The sequence below is a fragment of the Myotis daubentonii genome, chromosome X (assembly GCF_963259705.1).
Source record: "Myotis daubentonii chromosome X, mMyoDau2.1, whole genome shotgun sequence".
Lineage (NCBI taxonomy): Eukaryota > Metazoa > Chordata > Mammalia > Chiroptera > Vespertilionidae > Myotis > Myotis daubentonii.
Genome location: NC_081861.1, coordinates 90,116,830 through 90,138,108, shown reverse-complemented (window position 1 = coordinate 90,138,108; position 21,279 = coordinate 90,116,830). Strand labels below are relative to the sequence as shown.

At 43.0% G+C, this 21,279-nt stretch overlaps 1 protein-coding gene across 6 annotated transcripts in view; it reads left to right on the top strand.

The window, feature by feature from the left end:
- Positions 1–21,279, top strand: part of DLG3 (discs large MAGUK scaffold protein 3) — a 57,055-nt gene that overhangs the window by 24,104 nt on the left and 11,672 nt on the right. For all 6 annotated transcript variants that reach the window (XM_059680224.1, XM_059680220.1, XM_059680219.1 and 3 more), the window contains 3 exons: positions 6,473–6,587; positions 20,615–20,791; positions 21,035–21,110. In XM_059680224.1, coding sequence (XP_059536207.1) covers positions 6,473–6,587; positions 20,615–20,791; positions 21,035–21,110 — 368 coding nt within the window. The remainder of the gene's footprint in view (positions 1–6,472; positions 6,588–20,614; positions 20,792–21,034; positions 21,111–21,279) is intronic.

The window sequence follows — 21,279 nt, the reverse complement described above, 5'->3', positions numbered from 1 at the left end:
AGGGAGGTTTGGCCTGAGGTTATCAAGTAGGGGGAGGCAGAGTGGTCAGATCTAGAAGTAGATATTTCTGGAGGAAGATGGAGTTACGTGTTAGGACAAGCCCTTTGAACCAGCAACTCCACCCACAGAAGGACCTTTTCTGTGCTTATGCAGAGAGAACATTTGAGGCTCCTCTTTGTCTTTGTCTACTCCAGAATACAATCTTGACTTGACTTTGTCATAACTAGAAGGCTCATTAGAGTGTTTTTCCCCAAACAAAAGATCAATCTGTCCTCAAAGGTAAATTCTGCCTCCACTTCCTCAGAAATTCTAGGAGAAGGTAATAACAGGTAGGAATAAACAAGTTGTGTTCAAGAGTACTGGAAGTTTTAGAATAGCAGTTTATCCTCACTTCCAGTCATAAAGGTTACAGAATATTGGGGTTCGATGTGGTAAGGCCAATCAAATATTTTCATGTGAATATAATTTGACCCTGCAGTTTCACTTCTAGGAATCCATGCTATGGTAATACTCATAGAAATATATAGTGCAGCATTGTTAGTAATATAAAAAATTGTAAACAATTTAAATGTGCATCAGTTGGGATATGATTGAATAAATTATGGTCTATCCACAATATGGAATAAATACTATGCAGCTGTTGAAAAGAATGAGGTAAATTTCTATGTACTGACATGAATGGGTTTCCATGACATACCAGAGTATAGAAAAAAATAGGTACATGTTGACCCTTGAACAATGCAGGGGTTAAGGACATATAACTTTTGACTCTCACCAAACTTAACTAATAGCCTTACGGATAACATTAATAGTCAGTGAACACATATTTTGTATGTTATATGTTTTATATACTGCATTCTTACAATAAAGTAAACTAGAGTAAAGGTTATTAAGAAATCATAAGGAAGACAAAACACACATATAGTATTCATTGAAAAAAACTGTACAAGTGGACCTGTGCAGTTCAAACCTGTATTATTCAAGTCCAACTATATATGGAAGTAAGTCTGGAAGGATGCATACGAAAAATACTAACTCATTACTTCTGGGCAGTGGGATGGGGAAATGATACAGGAGTTTCTAAAGAAAAAAGTTAAAGATTTGTAAAAATCATGTGCTACTTTTATAATTAAAAAATTGTAAACTCAATAACTTTCTTTACAGGCACATTGGACAGAGGCCTGTTTAGCACTTTCCTTTCTTGTGGGATGTGCAATTATATTGTCAGGGTTGGTTTTTTTTGTTTTTGTTTTTTTGAGAGGGTAGGGCAACCCTCTTGTCCTACCCTTTGAGACACAATGTACTTATCTTTTCTCTGAATAAAACAAAACTCAATTTTGTAAGCCAAGACCAGAAGTTTCAAGCTTTATTGGGCATCAGAATCACCATCCTATCTAATAAAAGAGAAACATGGTAATTGGCGTACAACCGATACCCTTCCCATTGGCTAATCAGGGTGATATGCAAATTAACTGTCAGCCAAGATGGCCACCGGCAGCCAGGCAGCTTGAAACTAACATGAGGCTTGCTTGCTTCAGTGACGGAGGAATCCAACGTTCCCCGCCTGCCGCTGCCTCTGAGCTGGCAGTTTAAGAAACTCTGTAACAAATACGCCCAACTTCAGCCAGCAGATTTGCAACATTGTAAGCAAAGGCCAGAAACCTACTTTCAGCCGGAGGCCTAAGAGCTGGAGCCAAGCCTCAAGCTAAAGCTGGCCCAGAATTAAAAAAAAAAAAAAAAAAAAAAGGAAAAAAGGAGCGTTTGGGAGTTCAGTCACCCCCAGCCTGAAAACAGCCCTCAGCCCCTCACCCAGACTGGCCAGGCACCCCAGTGGGGACCCCCACCCTGATCCGGGACACCCTTCAGGGAAAACCAGCTGGCCCCACCCGTGCACCAGGCCTCTATTCTATATAGTAAAAGGGTAATATGCCTCCCAGCACTGGGATCAGCGGAGCCACGAGGCCTCCTGGCACCGGGATCAGTGTGACAGGGGGCAGCGCCCAAACCCCCTGATGGGCCCTGCTCTGTGCATGACAGGGGACGGCGCCCCAACTCCCCAATCGGCCCTGCTCTGAGCCCGACCAGGGGCTGCACCTAGGGATTAGTCCTGCCTTCTGCCACCCAGGAGCAGGCCTAAGCCAGCAGGTCATTATCTCCTGAGGGGTCCCAGACTGCTAGAGGGCACAGGCCAGGCTGAGGGACCCCCCCTCCCCCCCGAGTGCACAAATTTTTGTGCACCGGGCCTCTAGTATTTAATAACTACTGATGCTTGGTAAAAATGCAGATTCCTGAGCCTGCTCAGTAAGTTTTGAATCAGTGTCTGTGGTAGAGTCCAAGAGGCACCCCAGTTGGTCAGTGAGAAACCCTGTGTTTGGGGAAATGACCACTAATTGTGCCCCCTCCCTCTCATTATTCTCTGTGATAAGCAAAGGGGATGAGGGATGTGATGATTCACCATGGACATCTTTGTGGGTCACAAATGGTTGGGTCCATCTGAATGGGAAAAATGAATAAAACACAGTTAAGTAGTCGAGATTTTAGTAATAAGTGTTGTTTTAAAGTACCATATTTGAAGTGGGCCCTTTGAGTTGAGGCTGGTCTGGTGGGCTTCCTTGGCAGTGACTTTCACACCTTGGCAAATTGTGAGGCCTTAGAATTCAGATGATTTTTTAAAATCCTCACCTGAGGATATGTTTTCCATTGATTTTTAGAGAGAGTGGAAGAAAGGAAGGTAGGAAGGGAAAGGGAGAGAGGGAAAGGGAGGGGGAGGGGGAAGGAGGGAGGGAGGGGAGAGAGAGAGAGAAAGGAAGAGAGAGATCAATGTAAGAGAAACATTGATCAGTTGCCTCCCATATGCGTCCTGACTGTGGATCCAACCCACAACCCAGGCATGTGCCCTGACCAAGGAATCAAACTGCGACCTTTTTGGTGTACTGGACCCAGCTCCAACCAGCTGAGCCACCTGGCCAGGCTGAATTCAAATGATTTTTTTTTAATATGCTGTTATTGATTTCAAAGAGGAAGGGAGAGGGAGAGAGAGATAGAAACATCCATGATGAGAGAGAATCTTCCATCGGCTGCCTCCCACATGCCCCCTACTGGGAATGGAGCCAGCAACCCAGGCATGTGCCCTGACTGGGAATCAAACCTTGACCTCTTGGTTCATGGGTTGACACTCAGCCACTGAGCCACACTGGCCAGGTGAAATTCAGATAATTTTTAAGTGAAGCTTCTGTTCTTGGAAATGGTGCCTCTAAATCAGGGGTCCTCAAACTTTTTAAACAGGGGACCAGTTCACTGTCCCTCAGACCGTTGGAGGGCCAGACTATAGTTAAAAAAAAAACACTATGAACAAATTCCTATGCACACTGCACATATCTTATTTTGAAGTAAAAAAAACAAAACGGGAACAAATACAATATTTGTATTTGCATGTGGCCCGCGGGCCGTAGTTTGAGGACCCCTGCTCTAAATATTAAGATGAGGTACTATCTATCTTAAGACTATTTTAAACAGTTTTTTGTGTTAGAATTGTTTTTTTCCCTTTATTATAAACAAAGTCTCTTAATCAGATGCCCACTGTGGGTTATTAACATCTCAGAAGGATGTTTAGAAAACATTCCAATTGCTCCCAACAGTTAACCCTGGTAAGGAAGTAAATGGGAATACTTCTTAACTACCTTTCCAAGCCCTCAGTGAAGCTGGCAGCCATCAGTTAAATAAACCATTAGGTTTATTAGTTTGAGAACAGAAGTGTCGACTTGGGCAGTTTTCTAATTTGCTCATTTACCCAACAATCATTTATTCAGAGGCTACTCTGTGCCTACTAGACGTTAGATAACTCTACAAATAAAAGCCGAGACCATCTGAAACTCAAGGGGCTCATCTGAATAGGAAAAAATGAATAAAACACAATTTAATAGACTTGAAAGCTTAGTAGCAAGTAGAAAACAGAAAGTGGATTCCTTAAAGCAATAGCCTTGTTCTCTTTCTGTAGTCTATTTTAAGTGGGCCCTCTGGCCCAGTATTATCAACCTTGGAGTAGGAGCTTTGAGGAAATGGTGGTTTGGTGGTGGTTGTTTTTTTTAAAGGATTTTTTAAGTAATGTAGTTACTAAGCAACTGCCATGACCTGCTGCTAAGTTGGAGTTCAGCAGGCAAGTCAATTCCAAAGAAGGGAATATATAAACAAGTTGTGAGAGAGGGAAAACGGCTTAAGGATAGGTTTGGTGTATTTTTTTCTGGGTTCAAGGCATATTTCTGCCTTTTACTTATCTTCCTCAAGAAAGGGCTGCCTTGTCAGAAATCTCTTTGTCTCACCCGGTTCTCCTCTTAGACCATCAGTGAGAAGCACAGCCAGAAAGTAGCCAACTAGAGAGGGCCAGGATGGAGGGCCAAACCGTGGGGTGGGGCCAGTGCTCAGGCAGCTCTAGAGGTACACAGTCCTGCTGCTGCGCTCTTGGGCAGTCCAGGGCTTCTATGACAGATCAGTCACCACCCTCTACCTTTAGATTGGGATGCCTCATTGAAATTAATGTGTTACCAGGTAACCCTCAGAACAGGGACATTGTCCTGCTGATGTTTCTCTCCCCCACACACAGCATTTAATGGGTGAGTCAGTGATTTAACTACTTCCTGTAGGCAGGGACCGGAGTAGGTAATGAGGACAAATCACTATAACACCAGTGCATGATGAATGAAAGCACATGAACCTAAGCAGTTGGCTTCATTGGTATCAGTGTGAACAAAAAGAAACTGTTGAGAAGAGATTACTTTGAGAGTTAAAACCCCATTCCCTCCCCTTTAGGCTTTTTAACATTTCCCTTTATACCAGCGGTTCTCAACCTGTGGGTCGCGACCCCTTTGGGGGTCGAATGACCCTTTCACAGGGGTCGCCTAAGACCATCGGAAAACACATATATAATTACATATTGTTTTTGTGATTAATCACTACACTTTAATTATGTTCAATTTGTAACAATGAAAATACATCCTGCGTATCAGATATTTACATTACGATTCATAACAGTAGCAAAATTACAGTTATGAAGTAACAATGAAAATAATTTTATGGTTGGGGGGTCACCACAACATGAGGAACTGTATTAAAGGGTCGCGGCATTAGGAAGGTTGAGAACCACTGCTTTATACCTAGCTGAAGGTCAGGTTGCTTTGCCGAGGGAAGTGGGGTGTCAGGTGTTGGAACAGGTGTTTTGTTTTCTGCCGGTACAGTCACAAAGACTACATGGGGATGCTTCTTGCCAGCCCTCCATGGTGCATGAAAATGCTTTTGTGGAATTCCCCCCCCCCCCCAGAAATGTGTTTATGTTTTAGAGCAATTCCCCACCTTCAATCCCTAGAATAAATTTTGACTTCTTTTAAATTCAGCTGGTCATAATGAAGCATGCCTGTTTTCTACCATTTCCACAGCCTATGCTTTAGATATATCCATTTCATGTAGCAATTAAAGACTTGAAAAATGTTGTGGAATTGTGTGTGTGTAATGAGTATCATGATTTAAATGTATTAGGACAATGTCACAGTAAGGCAGTCCTATAAAAAAGCCTTTTATAATAAAGTTATAATGGCTATAGTTTTCCTAATCAGGTTTTCTTAAATTTGGTGTAAACCTATAGTTACTTTCATAGAGTGATAAGGTGGTTCAGGTGGTTAAGATGGTGTCAGCAGGCCTCCAAGCTGGGCCTGTATTTATGATCCTACTGACTAGGTGATTTTGGAGGAGGGAGGTATTAGCAGACTTCTAGGATTGAGTGAATTTAGTTTTAATGTTTAATTGATACTGAAGCCAAAGCCCCTGTTTGTTAAATGGGAAATAACTAGAGAAGTTGTTTTAATGTTTAATTGATACTGAGGCCAAAGACCCTGTTTGTTAAAATGGAGATAACTCAGGGGAGCTTTGTGATCTTATCTGATTGTGAGGTTTGTTTGTTTTTACTTTGGCAAAGGGTTCCAGTATTCCCCCTCAAAAAAGACACCTAGAAACAAATTAGCTTCCTTGCCTAACAATAATTTAATGGCCTCGGGTCCTTTCCAGCCCCTCCACCCTGCTCTCATGGCCATCTGTTCTCTGCAGTCCTCTTTTTGGGAAATTCTTTCCCATCTGCTCTCCTTGGGCCTTAGCACCTGCTCTAAAGATTTATGAAAGCCACACTGGAACCTCCTTCCAGTTTTCTTTTAAGGATTTCAAGGCAGATAAAAGCCTTTTCCATTTGATACATCAAAATGTTACTCCTTTTTCGGGTGTGTTCTTTCCTTCTATGAGTGTGTAGGGTGGAGGGAAGTCTGCCTTTTTGTGCCTGGAGGAGGGACTCTGCCTATCCAGGCAAAGATTGACTGGGCTGGATCTGGCTGCATGAAGCCAAGTGTCCTCTGGCTCGGGCCACAGGCATGCAGGTTCAGTGCCTCTCCTTGGCTTCATTCTTTTCCTGCCCTTTTCCTTGTCTTCCTGACAGAGTACAGTCGCTTTGAATCGAAGATACATGACTTGCGAGAACAAATGATGAACAGCAGCATGAGCTCTGGGTCTGGGTCCCTCCGAACAAGTGAGAAGAGGTCCTTGTATGTCAGGTGAGTCCCACTTCCAAGCCGTAGGCCTTGTGCTGCACAAGGGGAGTCTGGTCCAACCCAGCCCTTGTTTACCTAGTGGGGTAGGGAGTGTGTACTCCCAGCACTACAACAACACTTCCAACTCTCTGCTCAGATTGTGTACTTTCTGGCCAGTACTATCTCCCCCTGGTCAGGAGCTGGCTTGGCTTCTTCTTTTTTGTTCATGAATGACTCAGTATGGGAACTTTTTAGTGTGCTCCAATCAGAAAGGGCTATTGGGTGATTGTTGCTAGTCAGCATTCAAATAGCACTGGTATGTTCAAAGTATTTTGCTTACAATTTGTGATTTGAGGAGGAAACTTTGCATCCCTTCTCCCTTTCACATGTGCATAATACACCCCAGGCTTTATATCTGAGCGTATCAACTACCACTGTGTTCTGGTCCAGGGTCTCTTTTAAGAGACCAAGGAACTGACAGGTTGTTGCATTCTTTTTTTTCTTTTTTTAAATTATGTCTGCTTGCTCCCTGCTGCACTGGTCTGCTGTATCTGAGTCATGGGACATGGGGCAGGATGGTGTGCATTCCCCAGGAAGGGCGGGTGGATGTGCAGCTTTGTGTGTATTGCTGCTGAAAATTATTCCAAGATATTGTCCAAGGTTGAGCTTCTGACCCTCAAGGCATATTGTCATACTTTGTCAGGTCAAAGTACAAACCTCCAGGGGAGTTGGACTGCTAAATGAACACTATGGCCTCCTGGTAGAATTAATTTCCTTCTTCCTGCCTGGGCTTCTTGGCAAAACTCCAATAGTTGGTGCAAATATGTTGTATCTCTCCAAGGTTAAACTCCTTAGAGAAAGAGGTGGTGGGATTACTCCCCTGAGCCGGCTGCCTCCTTCCTCCCTCCCTGGGTGTTTAATACTTACATATGGGGTTGTATAAACCTCTTGGGTTGAACTTTTTCTAGTGGCCTCTGATACCAGCTGGGAGGTTAGGAGGTGAGGTTGCATATGCTAGTTGCCCGGCAACATGATAACTGTTCTGTGCTTGGGGTTGGGAATGAAGATAGCCAACTGACAGAAAAGCTAATTGCAGCTCTTTTCAGGGTAGTTGATTTTTTTTTCTTCAGTTGGTCATTTATCTGTGACCCTACTGCTAGGAGTGGGGCAGAGGGAGCCCCACTTTGAGCCTGAAGCCCACTAACCCCTTCATGGTTCTTTTCTAAAATAAGCACTTAATTCCACTCCTTGTGGAGCAGCTTTCTTCACATGTGCTGTGCTCACCTCCCGCTGAGAAAGGAGGAGAGCAGGAAGGCTGGAGTAGTCACCGTGATCTTTTCAGTCTCCTGACACTGGGGCACTGATGGGGAGGATCAGCAATGCACTGTGCGCCCCCCCCCCCCCGCCCCCCGCTAAAGGGTAGTACTTACGTGACTTGGTCAGGATTGTTCCGTTCTGTGCTTTCAGCCCCCACAGATGTGGCACTACAGAGTGCGTGGGAAGCTACTCTTTAGGCAAGACAGTTTTTTCAGAGAGCTTTATTTTTAGATTTTCCCTCTCTGTCTATCTTGTGCTAGAGCTCGCCCTGCCTGAGCAGGAGCAGTGGGGCATTAGTTCCCAACCTGGAAGACCTGGAGCCCTCTTCTCTGGCCCCGGCCAGGAAAACTCTGGGGAGGAGCGTGGAGATGCACTCTGGTTCTAGCTAAGCAGTTTATCCATTTTACATAATCTGTCCTTAACCTTATCTTGATAACATTGTATCATCTGAGCAAAGCAAATATGGTTTAGGATAGTGAACATTTGTGATCACTAGACTTAATTAAAAAATAATGTTTCCTGGCTGAAGCAGTGACCTGAGGTCCTTCGCTAAGCTAACCCCTCTCCTGGAGCCAGGCTTGCTCTATTTCCTTTTGTGCTTGTTTTGAGCCTTTCACTCTACGCTTGGTTCCCTTTCGTCCACGTGTAAACATATTCAACTTTCATCCATTCTTAAAAGAAAAAAATTCCCTTGATAGCAGTTGTCCCTTAAACTCTCATCTTGTCTCTCTTCTTCTGTTTCCCACATTTATTTGCCCAATTCTGTGCTAGGAAACACTAGTTCCTGGAGAGGTTGGTAGTATTATGTAAAAAAAAAATTTTTTTCAGGAAGTTGAGCAAGTGCAGAATTAAAAAGAAAAATAGGATTCTTCTCTGTGATTAATCTCCAGGACAGACTTACTAGGCAGTTTCTCCAGTAGATAGGAGGGAGCATGAAAGCCTTATTTGGAGAAACCCCTCTTACCATGCAGGTTGGGAAGTGTTAGAGTCATCTGTCCTTGCTGCTGCTATTTCTCCAAATTACCTCTCTTTCAGTAGGAGGGGAAGTGTGCATCTGCTTTTCAGTTTGGTGTTGTGATCCCAGCAGCTCCAGCGGAGCAGATGCCCAGGTCTTCCAGGAAGCAGTGGTGACCTCTTAGTCGTCAAATTCAATGACTGGTTTACTGATCCTCTGCCGCCGCCTTCTTCTTCTTCACCACATTTGTTTCCATGGCTTACTTGTTTGTTTTTTTCTTTTTTAAATATATTTTATTGATTTTTTTTTTACAGAGAGGAAGGGAGAGGGATAGAGAGTTAGAAACATTGATGAGGAGAAACATCGATCAGCTGCCTCCTGCACACTCCCTACTAGGTATGTGCCCACAACCAAGGTACATGCCCTTGACTGGAATCAAACCTGGGACCCTTGAGGCTGCAGGCCGCTCTAGCCACTGAGCCAAACCGGTTAGGGCTGTTTTTTTTTCTTTAAAGGCTCTCTTCCTACCTCTCTGAGCATTCCTCAATCCTGTTCATTACCTCTGCCCCTAAATGGCAATGTCATTTACTTTCTTTTTTTAAAAAAATTTGTTTTATTACTTAAAGTATTACAACGTATTTCACAACTTCAAATCATGTCATTGTGTAAGTGATGCCCCGGATCTCTTTACTGAACTGCAGACATGCATAGCAACTACTTGCCGGACATAGGCCTGAACCAGCCCTCCCAGTGCAGGGTGTTCAAAATGGACCCCCCACCCCACTACTCCTCACTTACCTTATCTAAGTTAATTGCATCAGCCTATCATGTGGAAAAGGAATTAAATTTGTTCTGTCACCCAAGGCAGATCTCAGCTCAACAAGAGGAATAAATTGCTAATGATTCAAGTTGTCTGCAAATGAATGGTCTGCTTCCAGAGATAGTAAGTTTGATCTTTTGTCACTGGAGGTGTTGTGGAATAGGCTAGGCAGCCATTTGCCTGGGTGTCCCAGAGGGACTTGAAGGTAAGGCAACAATCTGGACATGATCTGCTCAGAAGCTTTCAGTAGTTCCCTAGTGTTTTCTGGATAAAGGGGAACGGACCTTTAGAAAAAACCCACTACACATCAGGACCTTTGTTATTCTCTTGAAATTGCTTTTAAAATCTTTTTAATGATGTTACAAAATAGACATCATTATTCTCATTTTGCAGATGAGAAAACTGAGATTCCAGTTAGCCAAGCCCGGCCAGCGTGACTCAGTGGTCGACCTATGAACCAGGAGGTCACGGTTCGATTCCCGGTCAGGGCACATGCCCAGGTTGCAGGGTCAATCCCCAGTGGGGAGCATGCAGAGGCAGCCAATCAACGATGCTCCGAGTTAGACAGCCAAGAAGTTCCCAAACTGGAATTTGCCCCTGGTTGTTCAGACTACAGAGGGTAGTTCTCCCAGCATTTCCCAAACTGCTAGGAATCAGCTATCATGCTAATGAAAGTACAGATTCACAGACTCCTCTCTGTCAATTGGATTCACCAGTTTGGGGAAATGTATGTTTTTAACAAGCAATCAGGATACTCAGGAATGACCACTTGTGTGTCACAAGAGACATTTATTTGTTTCACTCAAACTATTACACTTTCTTTAGCTCTTACTGCATGGAAAGTAGTAAATAAAGCACAGGGCTAAGAATATGGGCCTGGTTGTAGGGATAGATTCAAGGAGGCAGCAGCTGTAGTTCCTGCCCTCCAGCAGCTTGCTGTCTACACGGAAGGCACTGAGCCGCAAGTGATTTAAGTGAAGGAACCCTTTTCAGGTGGGGTTTCACCTCATTCTTCTTGCTGTTGTTTCAAACCCTTGTGATATGTTTCTCCTGCCTTCCCTTCCCCTGAGTCTCCATCTTCCTCTGGTGTGTATGGGGTTGCAAATCTGTTTTGATGCAAATAACACCCTGCACTGAGACAGGTGAAGGCTTAGGGAGCTGTAGCTCTGTATGAACCACAGGGGAGACAGGATTTGGGAAGCAGGGAGAGGAGGAAGAAGGAGAGATAATGGTGTTTGCAAAACAAAACTCGGTTTTAAAGTCACTAGTGACTTAATGGAAAGGCCTTTCCTACCCTTCACCATACTAGAATCATCTCTTAAATGATACAGGCAGATGAGCAGAGCCCCTCTTTCTGCACAGTGTAGGGCCTTTGGTGAATTTACCTTCCACACTGGAAAAGCCTGCAGAAATATGCCTCTCTTGAGCCTCTTGCTCAGCAGCGAGGTGGCTATGTGTTTAACTCAGGGACTTCCAGGGACTTCCAAATTCTATACTCATGTTTTTTTAATTTATCTGTAGAAGGAATGAATGAAAGACCTTGTACTCCAAAGGTTGCCAAAAGGCTTGGTAGTACATTTGTAGAAATAGCTTTTGAAAGTCTGTTCTGGCTAGCGTGCCTGCATTTTTGCAGCCACAGGACAGCATCAGGCATTTTGGGAATCCCGGCTGGCCATCTGCCATCCCAGTCTTCTTTCCACTCTGGGAAGGAAATCATGTTGGGGCATCTGTAGTCCCGAGTCAAGAAATAATGTCAGAAATATTGGCTCGATCATCAAAGGCAGCTAGAGAATGCTGCTTGTCAACAAGCAGACATGACTTGTGCAACTACCCTGTGCTTTAGCCCAAGGTGGTGCTTGGGGGAGGCTGACTTGGTGTTACTCATTAATGCGTTTCCATAGTGGATTAAGATGACAACAAGGTAATATTGGCAGGCTTCACTATCAGATAGGATTTTTGGGGTGATGGTGATATGCATCTGGAAAAGCTATAACCATTTAAGATGTACATGATTTTGAAATGTATTAAATGTCAAAGATAATAATTTAAACTCTTCTTTTGAGTTCTTTTTTTGGGGGGGGGCAACCCATTATCTAAATACATTGAAGAGGCAAAACTGGCTATTTATGTAGAGTGATTCAGACAACATCAGCTACCAGAGGGCAGGGCAAAGTTCCCACTATCACTGATTCTGGAACTGCCTGTTGCTAAGTCATATACCCTAAATGCCGGTCCTAGACCTTTGTTTAGAATCCCCTTAGCTGAATGCCCCTGTAACTTCAGAATTGCCCTCAGAAGTCTGACACTTTGAGAAAGACGAAGGAGGTGTCCTTCCATGTTGTCCATGAACCCTTCCTCAGGGTGCGCAGGGAAGTGTGGTGTGCTGTCAGCTGTGCTTGCGCCTCTTATGATGACCCATCTTGTGTCTACTTGAGTGGTCAAGTTTGGCCTTTTTGGTTGTTGTTCAGAAGCTGCTGGAAATTTTAACTATTAACACTGAGGTCAGGGGTTGAGTTGTTGCTGCTTTATAGCTCTCTGCATATTTTATATTGAGCAGGCAAGAGAGGGGCTGCTCAGTTTTCAAGTAATATGTGCCTATTATCTGGTACTTTCTGTCTCTGATAGCTCAGGCCACTTTAACAAAATACCACAGACTGGGTGGCTTAGAGAACAGACATTTATTTCTCGCAGCTCTGGAGGCTGGGAAGTCCAAGATCTAGGTGCTGGCAGATTCAGTGTAAGGTTTGTAGATGGCCATTTTCTTGCTGTGTCTTGATGTGGCCTTTCCTGGGTGTGTGTGAAGAGAGGGGGGAAATGGAGGGAGGTGGGCGGGGAAGAGAGAGAGAAAATTCCTGTCTTTTCTCATAAGGACACTAATATCATGATCAGAGCCCCTCCCTCATAACCTTATCTAAACCTAATCACTTCCCAAAGGCCCCACCTCCTGATACCATCACATTAGGGACTGGGGACTTCAGCATATGAATTTTGGGGGTACACATTCAACCCATAATACTGACCAAAGGAAGAAAGCAATGTCTTAGACTCCAGCTGATAATGAGAGGGAAATACAGTGGGAGAACACTGGGAGGTTGTTCTGTGCCCCCCACCTCAGTCTGGTCTCATCTGCCATTTGGGAGCAGTAGATGCGGCCTTGGTCCTCAGAGGGCTTCTCCTTTGGTGATAAAATATAAAAGATTAAAAAACTGCAAGAGTTAAATAGCAATAAATGGAAAATAGAAAGGTCACTGCTAAATATATAGAATGAATTTGGAAGAAGGAAATTTGTAGTGGGTAGGGTCACAGAGAAAGGTGGGACTTGCGTTGGGCCTCAGAGGAGTTGCTGAGGGCATGAGGGGACAGGCAGAGCCTCCCAGGCCAGGCAGAGGGCTAGAGCCACAGGCAAAGAGCTGGGCATTTTGGTGGTTTAGTGCATTTGAAGTAGCCACTTGGCCTTTGAGGCTGAAGGGCTCTTGTTTACTTTGCTTTGAGAAACCTGCCTGACCAGTTTTCTTGAGAGTTCCCATTTTCTTGGCATTCCTGTTCACTAAGATACCAGGCTGTGCCCGATACTTGTGATTTCTTTGGATCTTGCATATCCATCCCTCACAATTTAGGATCAGAAGTGTAGAGACTGTGGCCTGGTAATCTATTTACTTTGAGCTGATTATATTCCTGCTTTCCCATCAGGCAGTGGGGTCCCAGTTAAAAGGAAGATTAGGCCAAGTGCCCCAGAGCACGTGCATCAGCCCTGTGAACAGGCACACAGTTCTTAGTGGATACTGTTTGAAGGTGACCACTTCAACAACATGTCTTGCTGCTTTCTCCTTGGGAAGACAGACAGCAGTATTTACAGCTGCCATGCCGAAGCTTAGCTTGGGACCTCCAACCTGCAGACCCTAGGAAGAGCACATCTGCTTTAGTGCTGCTGTGACTCAGCTCCAGATTGCCTACTTTCTCTTTGTTTTGACATGCCACGTTCCAAGAATTTCATGGAGGACTGGTCAGGTCTGAGGGAGCACTGTGTCAGGAGAGAACAAAGCTTATGGAAATATTACCGTCCACAGCCTAAGGTCACAGTGAGTGATTACATGAAAGATGATTGTCTAACCCTGAATATGTTCCTCCTTGGTTATGGCCATGCACCTCTGCAAAGCCAGGGAGAGTCAGATCCTGGGTTTTCCTGCCACTTCGCAAACATGGTGGCTAGACCAGAAAAATACTAACTTAACAGCTGGTAATGATAAAAAAAAAGAAAAGAAAAAAAGAAAAAAGCCAAGGCAATGAAACTAGTCACACAAGGCCTACTAAATGAATGCCAGACTTCTCAGGGGACTGAGGCTGTCCAGGTCCAGCTCGCCACTCTCCTGAGTGCCCTGCAGTACAGCCAAGTGCGGGCACTGCTGGCCCCGCAAGCACGCCCATGCATGCTGGCTCCTTGCCTTTGTTCACTCTGTTCCCTCTAGCTGGAAGGGCCTCTCCCTATCTCTATCTTTTGAAACCTTGAACCTTCATTGAACTTCAGTTCAAAAGTCAGCACCTTATAGCGTCCCCAAGCTAGACATGATCTGTGCTCTTAAATGCTTTTAGGCCTTGGTTTGTCCTGCTTTGTGCCTTTCGCTACAATAAGCTCTGCCAGATAGCATACTCTGCAGGCCAGAGTCACTTTGCTTCTGGATCTCCCATCTGGATGGAACACAGTTCCCCCCACAGAGTGGACTCATTTAAATAATGGAAGAAAGGTATTTTCTAGTCATAGCCAAGTGGAGCATTAGCTTTATTTCTTTTTCTTTTCTTTCTTTCTTTCTTTTTTTAAAGTCTAATTGTGACTGAGACCTCATGACATTTTTCTGAGGTTTAAGAGCCCAGGGCTGAAAATCACCTACCATCCAACTCTCCATGAACTCTCTGGGACAGATTTTCATCATCTGTGAGGAAGTTTTCTAGCTCATCAAACAAAATTTCAGCAGGAAAAGAGACAAAGTAGGTTTAGAGAGAATCCATATCATGGATTTGGAAACAAATCAAAATCATGACAATGGCAGGACCAGTGAGGGAATTGGGAATGTTTAGCCTGATTGAGAAGAGCTAGGAAAGACTCAGAGACATTAAATGTTAGAGCTGGAAAGAAACTTAGAGAAGTTTAAAGGATTTCCTTTAATAGATAGGAAGTGGGACAAAGATGACCTCTGAGGCTCCAATGTTCTACAAAGCTCTTTTTCCATTTGCAGTTCTGATTGACAGAAAAGGAATATCTTGTTATTCATCTTCCACATTCTCAACTGAGAATGATCTTATAGTTCAGAATTTTAATTTTAAATATTATGCTGCTATGTCTTTGACAAAATCACAGTGTAAAAACCATTGTCAATTCTGTTGTTCAGTATTTCTTCTTCACAAATTCGTTAGGTAAAATCCGGACAGATTTGGGTACCACTTTTTAAAAAATATGTTTTTTTTATTTATCTCAGAGAGGAAAGGAGAGGGAGAGAGAGATAGAAACATCCATGATAAGAGAATCATTGATCAGCTGCCTCCTGCACGCCCCCTACTGGGGATCAAGCTCGCAACTCTGGGCATTTGCCCTTGACTGGAATTGAACCTGGGACCTTTCAGTCCACAGGCCGATGCTCTATCCACTGAGCCAAACCAGTTAGGGCTTGGGTACCACTTTTTATTAGGAAATTGCCTTTTTGATCTTGTTTGCCAGGGAACTTAGACTGATATTTATTTCTCATCTGAAGTAAATGGCTCAAGCCAGGTGCTCGGTATATCAATTTCTGCACTTTGTTTAAGTGCCTAGGAGAGTGCCTGGTCATATTAGATGCTCATAAATATTTATTTAATTAATGAAGATCCTTAAGAATAGAATATTGTATCAATATTAAAAATATTAGTTTTAAAGAATATTCAATTATATGTGAAATATTAATGATATAATTTCAAGTGACAACTAAGGTTGCAAAATTATGTATGCACAGCATGTTTCCAACTTAGTGAAATATGTATTTTTTTGTTTGTGTTTTTTGTGTGTGTGTGTGTGTTTTTATTACACAATATTATATGGTACCACATAAATATGAAGAATGGTTATTTCTTTTTTTAATTTACTTTTTTTATTGTTTAAAGTATTACATATGTCTCCTTTTTCCCTGATTGACACCCCCTGCCACTCCCATCCCTGAAGGTAAGCCCCCACTGCCCCAGTGTCTGTGTCCATTGGTTATGCTAATATGCATGCATACAAGTCCTTTGGTTGATCTCTTACCACCACCCGCCATTTGTGTCTGGATCTATTTTTGTTCATTAGTTTACATTGATCATGATATCCTACATATGAGTGAGATAATGTGATATTTATCTTTCTCTGACTGGCTTATTTTGCTTAGCATACTGCTCTCCAGGTCCATCCATACTGTTGCAAATGGTATAAGTTCCTTCTTTTTTATAGCAGCATAGTATTCCATTGTGCAGATGTACCACAGTTTTTTAATCCACTCATCTGCTGATGGGCATTTAGGCTGTTTCCAAATATTGGCTACTGCAAATTGTGCTGCTAAAAACATAGGGGTGCATATATCCTTTCTGATTGGTGTTTCTGGTTTCTTGGGATATAGTCCTAGAAGTGGGGCCACTGGGTCAAATGGGAGTTCCTTTTTTAACTTTTTGAGGAAACTCCATACTGTCTTCCATAGTGGCTGCACCAGTCTGCATTCCCACCAGCAGTGCGCGAGGGTTCCTTTTTCTCCACATCCTCGCCACCACTTGTCGTTTGTTTATTTGTTGATGATAACGATTCTGATAGGCGTGAGATGGTAGCTCATTGTTGTTTTGATTTGCATCTCTCAGATGATTAGTGACTTTGAGTATGTTTTCATATGTCTCTCGGCCTTCTGTATGTCCTCTTTTGAAAAGTGTCTATTTAGGTCCTTTGCCCATTTTTTTGATTGGATTGTTTATCTTCCTTTTGTTAAGTTGTATGAGTTCTCTGAGAAAGAATAACAAAGTTGGAGGGATCACAAAACCAGATATCAAGCTATATTACCAAGCCACAGTACTCAAAACTGCCTGGTACTGACACAAGAGCAGACATGTAGACCAATGGAACAGAACAGAGAACCCAGAAATTGACCCAAGCCATTATACCAGCCGTGGGCAAACTACGGCCCACGGGCCGGATTCGCCCCTTTCAACTGTTCTATCCGGCCCGCGGAGCCGAAAGAGCGGAGGGTTCTCTTGCTCTCCCCTCCGCTCCTTCACCAGCAGCAGTGTTAACATGGCAACATCGGGAAACACGGCCGCAGCTCCTTCTTCTGAGTCCAGTTTAAGAACCCATTGTTGCCCTCGAGTCAAAAAGTTTGCCCACCCCTGCATTATACTCAATTAATATTTGACAAGGAGGCAAGAGGATACAATGAAGTCAAGACAGCCTCTTTAATAAATGGTGCTGGGAAATTTGGTCAGATACATGCAAAAAATGAAACTAGATCACCAAAACACAAAGACAAACTCAAAATGGCTAAAGGACTTAAATGTAAGATGGGAAACCATAAAACTCTTAGAAGAATCCATAGGCAGCAAAATATCAGACATTTGTCGTAGCAATATCTTTACAGACCCAGCTCCTAGGACAATGGAGACTAAGGAGAAAATAAACAAATGTGACTACATCACAATAAAAAGCTTCTGCACAGCAAAAGAAACCACCCACAGAACAATAAGAAAGCCCACTGCATGGGAGAACATATTTGCCAAAGAGTGGTTATTTCTAAGTAATGTTAAATGTGATTTTTATTTTCTTAGACCTGATATTTTCCTTACCTTTTGCAACAGCATGGATGGACCTGGAGAGTATTATGCTAAATGAAATAAGCCAGTCAGAGAAAGATAAATACCATATGATTTAACTTATATGTGGAATCTAATGGGCAAACTAAAACAAAATATGAACAGATTCTTAGAGAGCAGACTGACAGCTGTCAGAGGGGAGGTGGTTGGGAGCTGGATGAAAAAGGTGAAGGGATTAAGCAAAAAGAAATACTCATAGACACAGACAACCCTTTATGATGATTGCTAGAAGGAAATGGGTGAGAAGAGGTAGAAGAGGGTATAGAGGGGATAAATGTTGGTAGGAGACTTGACTTAGGGTGATGAACACATAATACAATATACAGATGATGTATTATAGAATTCCTGAAATCTATATAATTTTATTAACCAATATTACCCAAATAAATTCAATAAATATTTAAAAATAGTTAAACAAGAAAAATATTTTAAAGTATACTATAATGAGCTTATTATTTTAATTTAACTTTTAATGAAATCAATGAACAGTTTAAAATCTCAAATATTATAATAGCATATATAAAAATATTAATTCCTTGCCTATTCACCCCTTTTCTTGTGCTTTAAACTTGTAGCCAGTAAACTCCCTTCTAATCTTCTGTAACCTCATCCCAATTTATCTTTTTTAAAAATATATTTTTATTGATTTCAGAGAGGAAGGGAGAAGGATAGAGAGAAACATCCATGATGAGAGAGAATCATTGATCAGCTGCCTCCTGCACACCCCCTACTGGGGATCAAGCCCAGAACCCAGGCATGTGCCCTTGGCCGGAATCTAACCTAGGACCCTTCAGTCCGCAGGCCAACACTCTACCCGCTGAGACAAACCAGCTAGAGCCCAATTTCTCTTTGTCATTTTAACATCTTGCTTTAGTCCCTCCCCAAACTAATTGGGGCTTCATCCAAGTTCTGTTGTTTTCTTTACTACATTTGTTTTGACCTTTGAAGCTCATAATGCCATTTAGTGTTTTTCATTGTCACTTAGAATAACGTCTTCACCGTGCTCATCTTTGTAGGAACAACTTCCAGAAAGCCTTCCTTGCTTCAGGAAATGCAGTCTCAAGTGTAGCACAAACACATTCAGATTTTATTGTGTCACACAGAACTCAGAACTTTGAGACAGAGCAAGCACCTCCTTCACCCTGCTGGCCTTGGCCTCTCTCCTTACTAGTCTAAATGTGTAACTTGACAAGGGAGATAAAGGGCTTTTCTTCAGAGTTTGGATATTATCATTTTTAAATAATCTGACACTGATTTCTTTTTTTTTAAATGTTTTTAAATTGATTTTGGAGAGAGAGGAAGGAAGAGGGAGAGAGAGATAGAAACATCAATGAGAGAGAAACATCATCAGTCGCTGCCTCCGGCAGGCCCCTAGTGGGGATTGAGCCTGTAGCCCGGGTATGTGCCCTGACCAGGTATCAAACCAGTGACCACTTGATGTATGAACGATGCTCACCCAGCTATGTCACACAGGCTGGACTTGACACTGATTTCTTAAGGATTCTGTTTCAAGAAGTTTCAAAAGTCAGTGGGTATTTCACTCTCCACAGTTTTTTTTTTTTTACTATATTCTCTATTCCGTTTGGGCCTGCATGTGAGGAAATAGTGTGTTTTCCTTGGCAGCTTCCATCTGAGCCCTAGCATAACTTACTGCAGGTAGATGTCTAAGTCTTGGACTAGTTCTGGGAAATCCACCAGGCTGTGTGTGCAGAGGTGTTAATGGGAAAATGAAGAAGACAACCAGAGCCTAGGTTGCAAGTAGAAAAATACAAACTTCTCACTGAAGTCACCCATTTGTGGGAACTCCATTTGAGGAGAGATGCAGTGGAGGCTAAAAGGAGACACTTTCAGGCAGGTGAATTGTTCCCTGGGCAGGAGCTCTGGTGTAAAAGACCAGCTTCATCAGAGCCCAAGTCAGCTGTGGATCCTCAAGGATTGAGTTTGTAGCTTCAGTCTAAATTTGCCTTCAAATCCACCTCTACCCTGTTATCCCATTACATATGAAGTCAGATTTATGTTCTTAAGTCTGTCTTGAAGTATCACTTCCCTACTCTCAAATCTTCAGTGGCCTTCTAAAATGTGTCTTCGATCTTTATTTCCAACCTCATTTCCTATGACTTCCAGCTGCACCTCCCCTTTCTCAAGCCTGCATGGTATAGCTCCCTTCCAACCTTCTCCCGTTGTCCCCTTTATCTCTTCGCTCTGCATGGCTTGTCACAGGACCTGACTTCTGTCCCACGTTAGTTAGGTGTGTAATCTATATCAAATTATTCTTCCTCTCAGAGCCTCTATTTTCTTATATGTATATATCAGACAGAGAGACAGACTGAACTAGGAGACTTCTTCTTAGGGTCCCTTTCAACTTTATCATCATGTGGGTCAACATCAGCCTTAACTTTTTCCTTGGCTGCCCCAGGACACAGGGCCCTTTTCTCATTTGTGTTTCTACAGCATCGAATACCATTCTATACCATTCATTGTTTGGGGTTGTAGTTAACATTTTTATGTCCTATCTTCAACTGCTTTTTGAGGATCCATTTGTAAATAGAGAAAGCCCATTGGTAGAGCTAATTTTTTTCCCTAGGACAGTGATGGCGAACCTTTTGAGCTCGGCGTGTCAGCATTTTGAAAAACCCTAACTTAACTCTGGTGCCGTGTCACATATAGAAATTTTTTGATATTTGCAACCATAGTAAAACAAAGATTTATATTTTTGATATTTATTTTATATATTTAAATGCCATTTAACAAAGAAAAATCAACCAAAAAAATTAGTTTGTGTGTCACCTCTGACACGCGTGTCATAGGTTCGCCATCATTGCCCTAGGATGTGGGTGAGGGAGAGGTCTATTGAGTGTCTTCTTGTGTCTAGAAGTTGGGAAGAGATGGGAGTCAGAAAGACTGTCCCTTGATGGGGAATAAAATGTTTGTTTGAGAACCTGGCACATATTAATGTCGGGCTGACAGAAAATAATTTTTTCTGGGCTACTGTGAGGCTGTTGGATTTGTGCTGACCCTGTGGGTTGGCCTTTCAATGCCATCCTTTCAGAGTGTCGGCTACCTGGCATTGAGGGTTACAATGATCACTTCATCTTCCACTGTGCGTTTCAGGGCCCTGTTTGATTATGACCGGACACGGGACAGTTGCCTGCCAAGCCAGGGGCTCAGCTTCTCCTATGGTGACATTCTGCATGTTATTAATGCCTCTGATGATGAGTGGTGGCAGGCAAGACTGGTGACCCCACATGGAGAAAGCGAGCAAATCGGTGTGATCCCCAGTAAGAAGAGGTGAGTTGTCATGATCACAAGAGAGGCCTTCCTCATCCTTTCCTTGGTACTGATTTCTTTTTTGCTGATTATACTGTAAGTTGCTTGCAAAGGGTTTGCTTCATTATTCCTTTTTGGTAGAGAGTTGGTACTCAGGACATGGTTATGACTCAATGAACCAAAAGGTGGCTGCTGTGTCCATTGCAATCCACTGCTGAGACTATGCACTGGCAGTAATAGGACTTGTTTCTGTTTCCAAAACAGGGTGGAAAAGAAAGAAAGAGCTCGATTGAAAACCGTGAAGTTCCATGCCAGGACGGGCATGATTGAGTCTAATAGGGTAAGTGGGGATCCCCAAGGGAGTCAGCCAATATGTGAAGAGGAGTAAGAAGCTTGGAGTCTGTGTGGTGGATAAGAGAACTGGGGACAACAAAAGAATCCCTTTTTGTCAGGGGCTGGCTCTGTCCTATCAGCATACTGACTGCTTTTCTGAGAACAGAGAGAGGGCC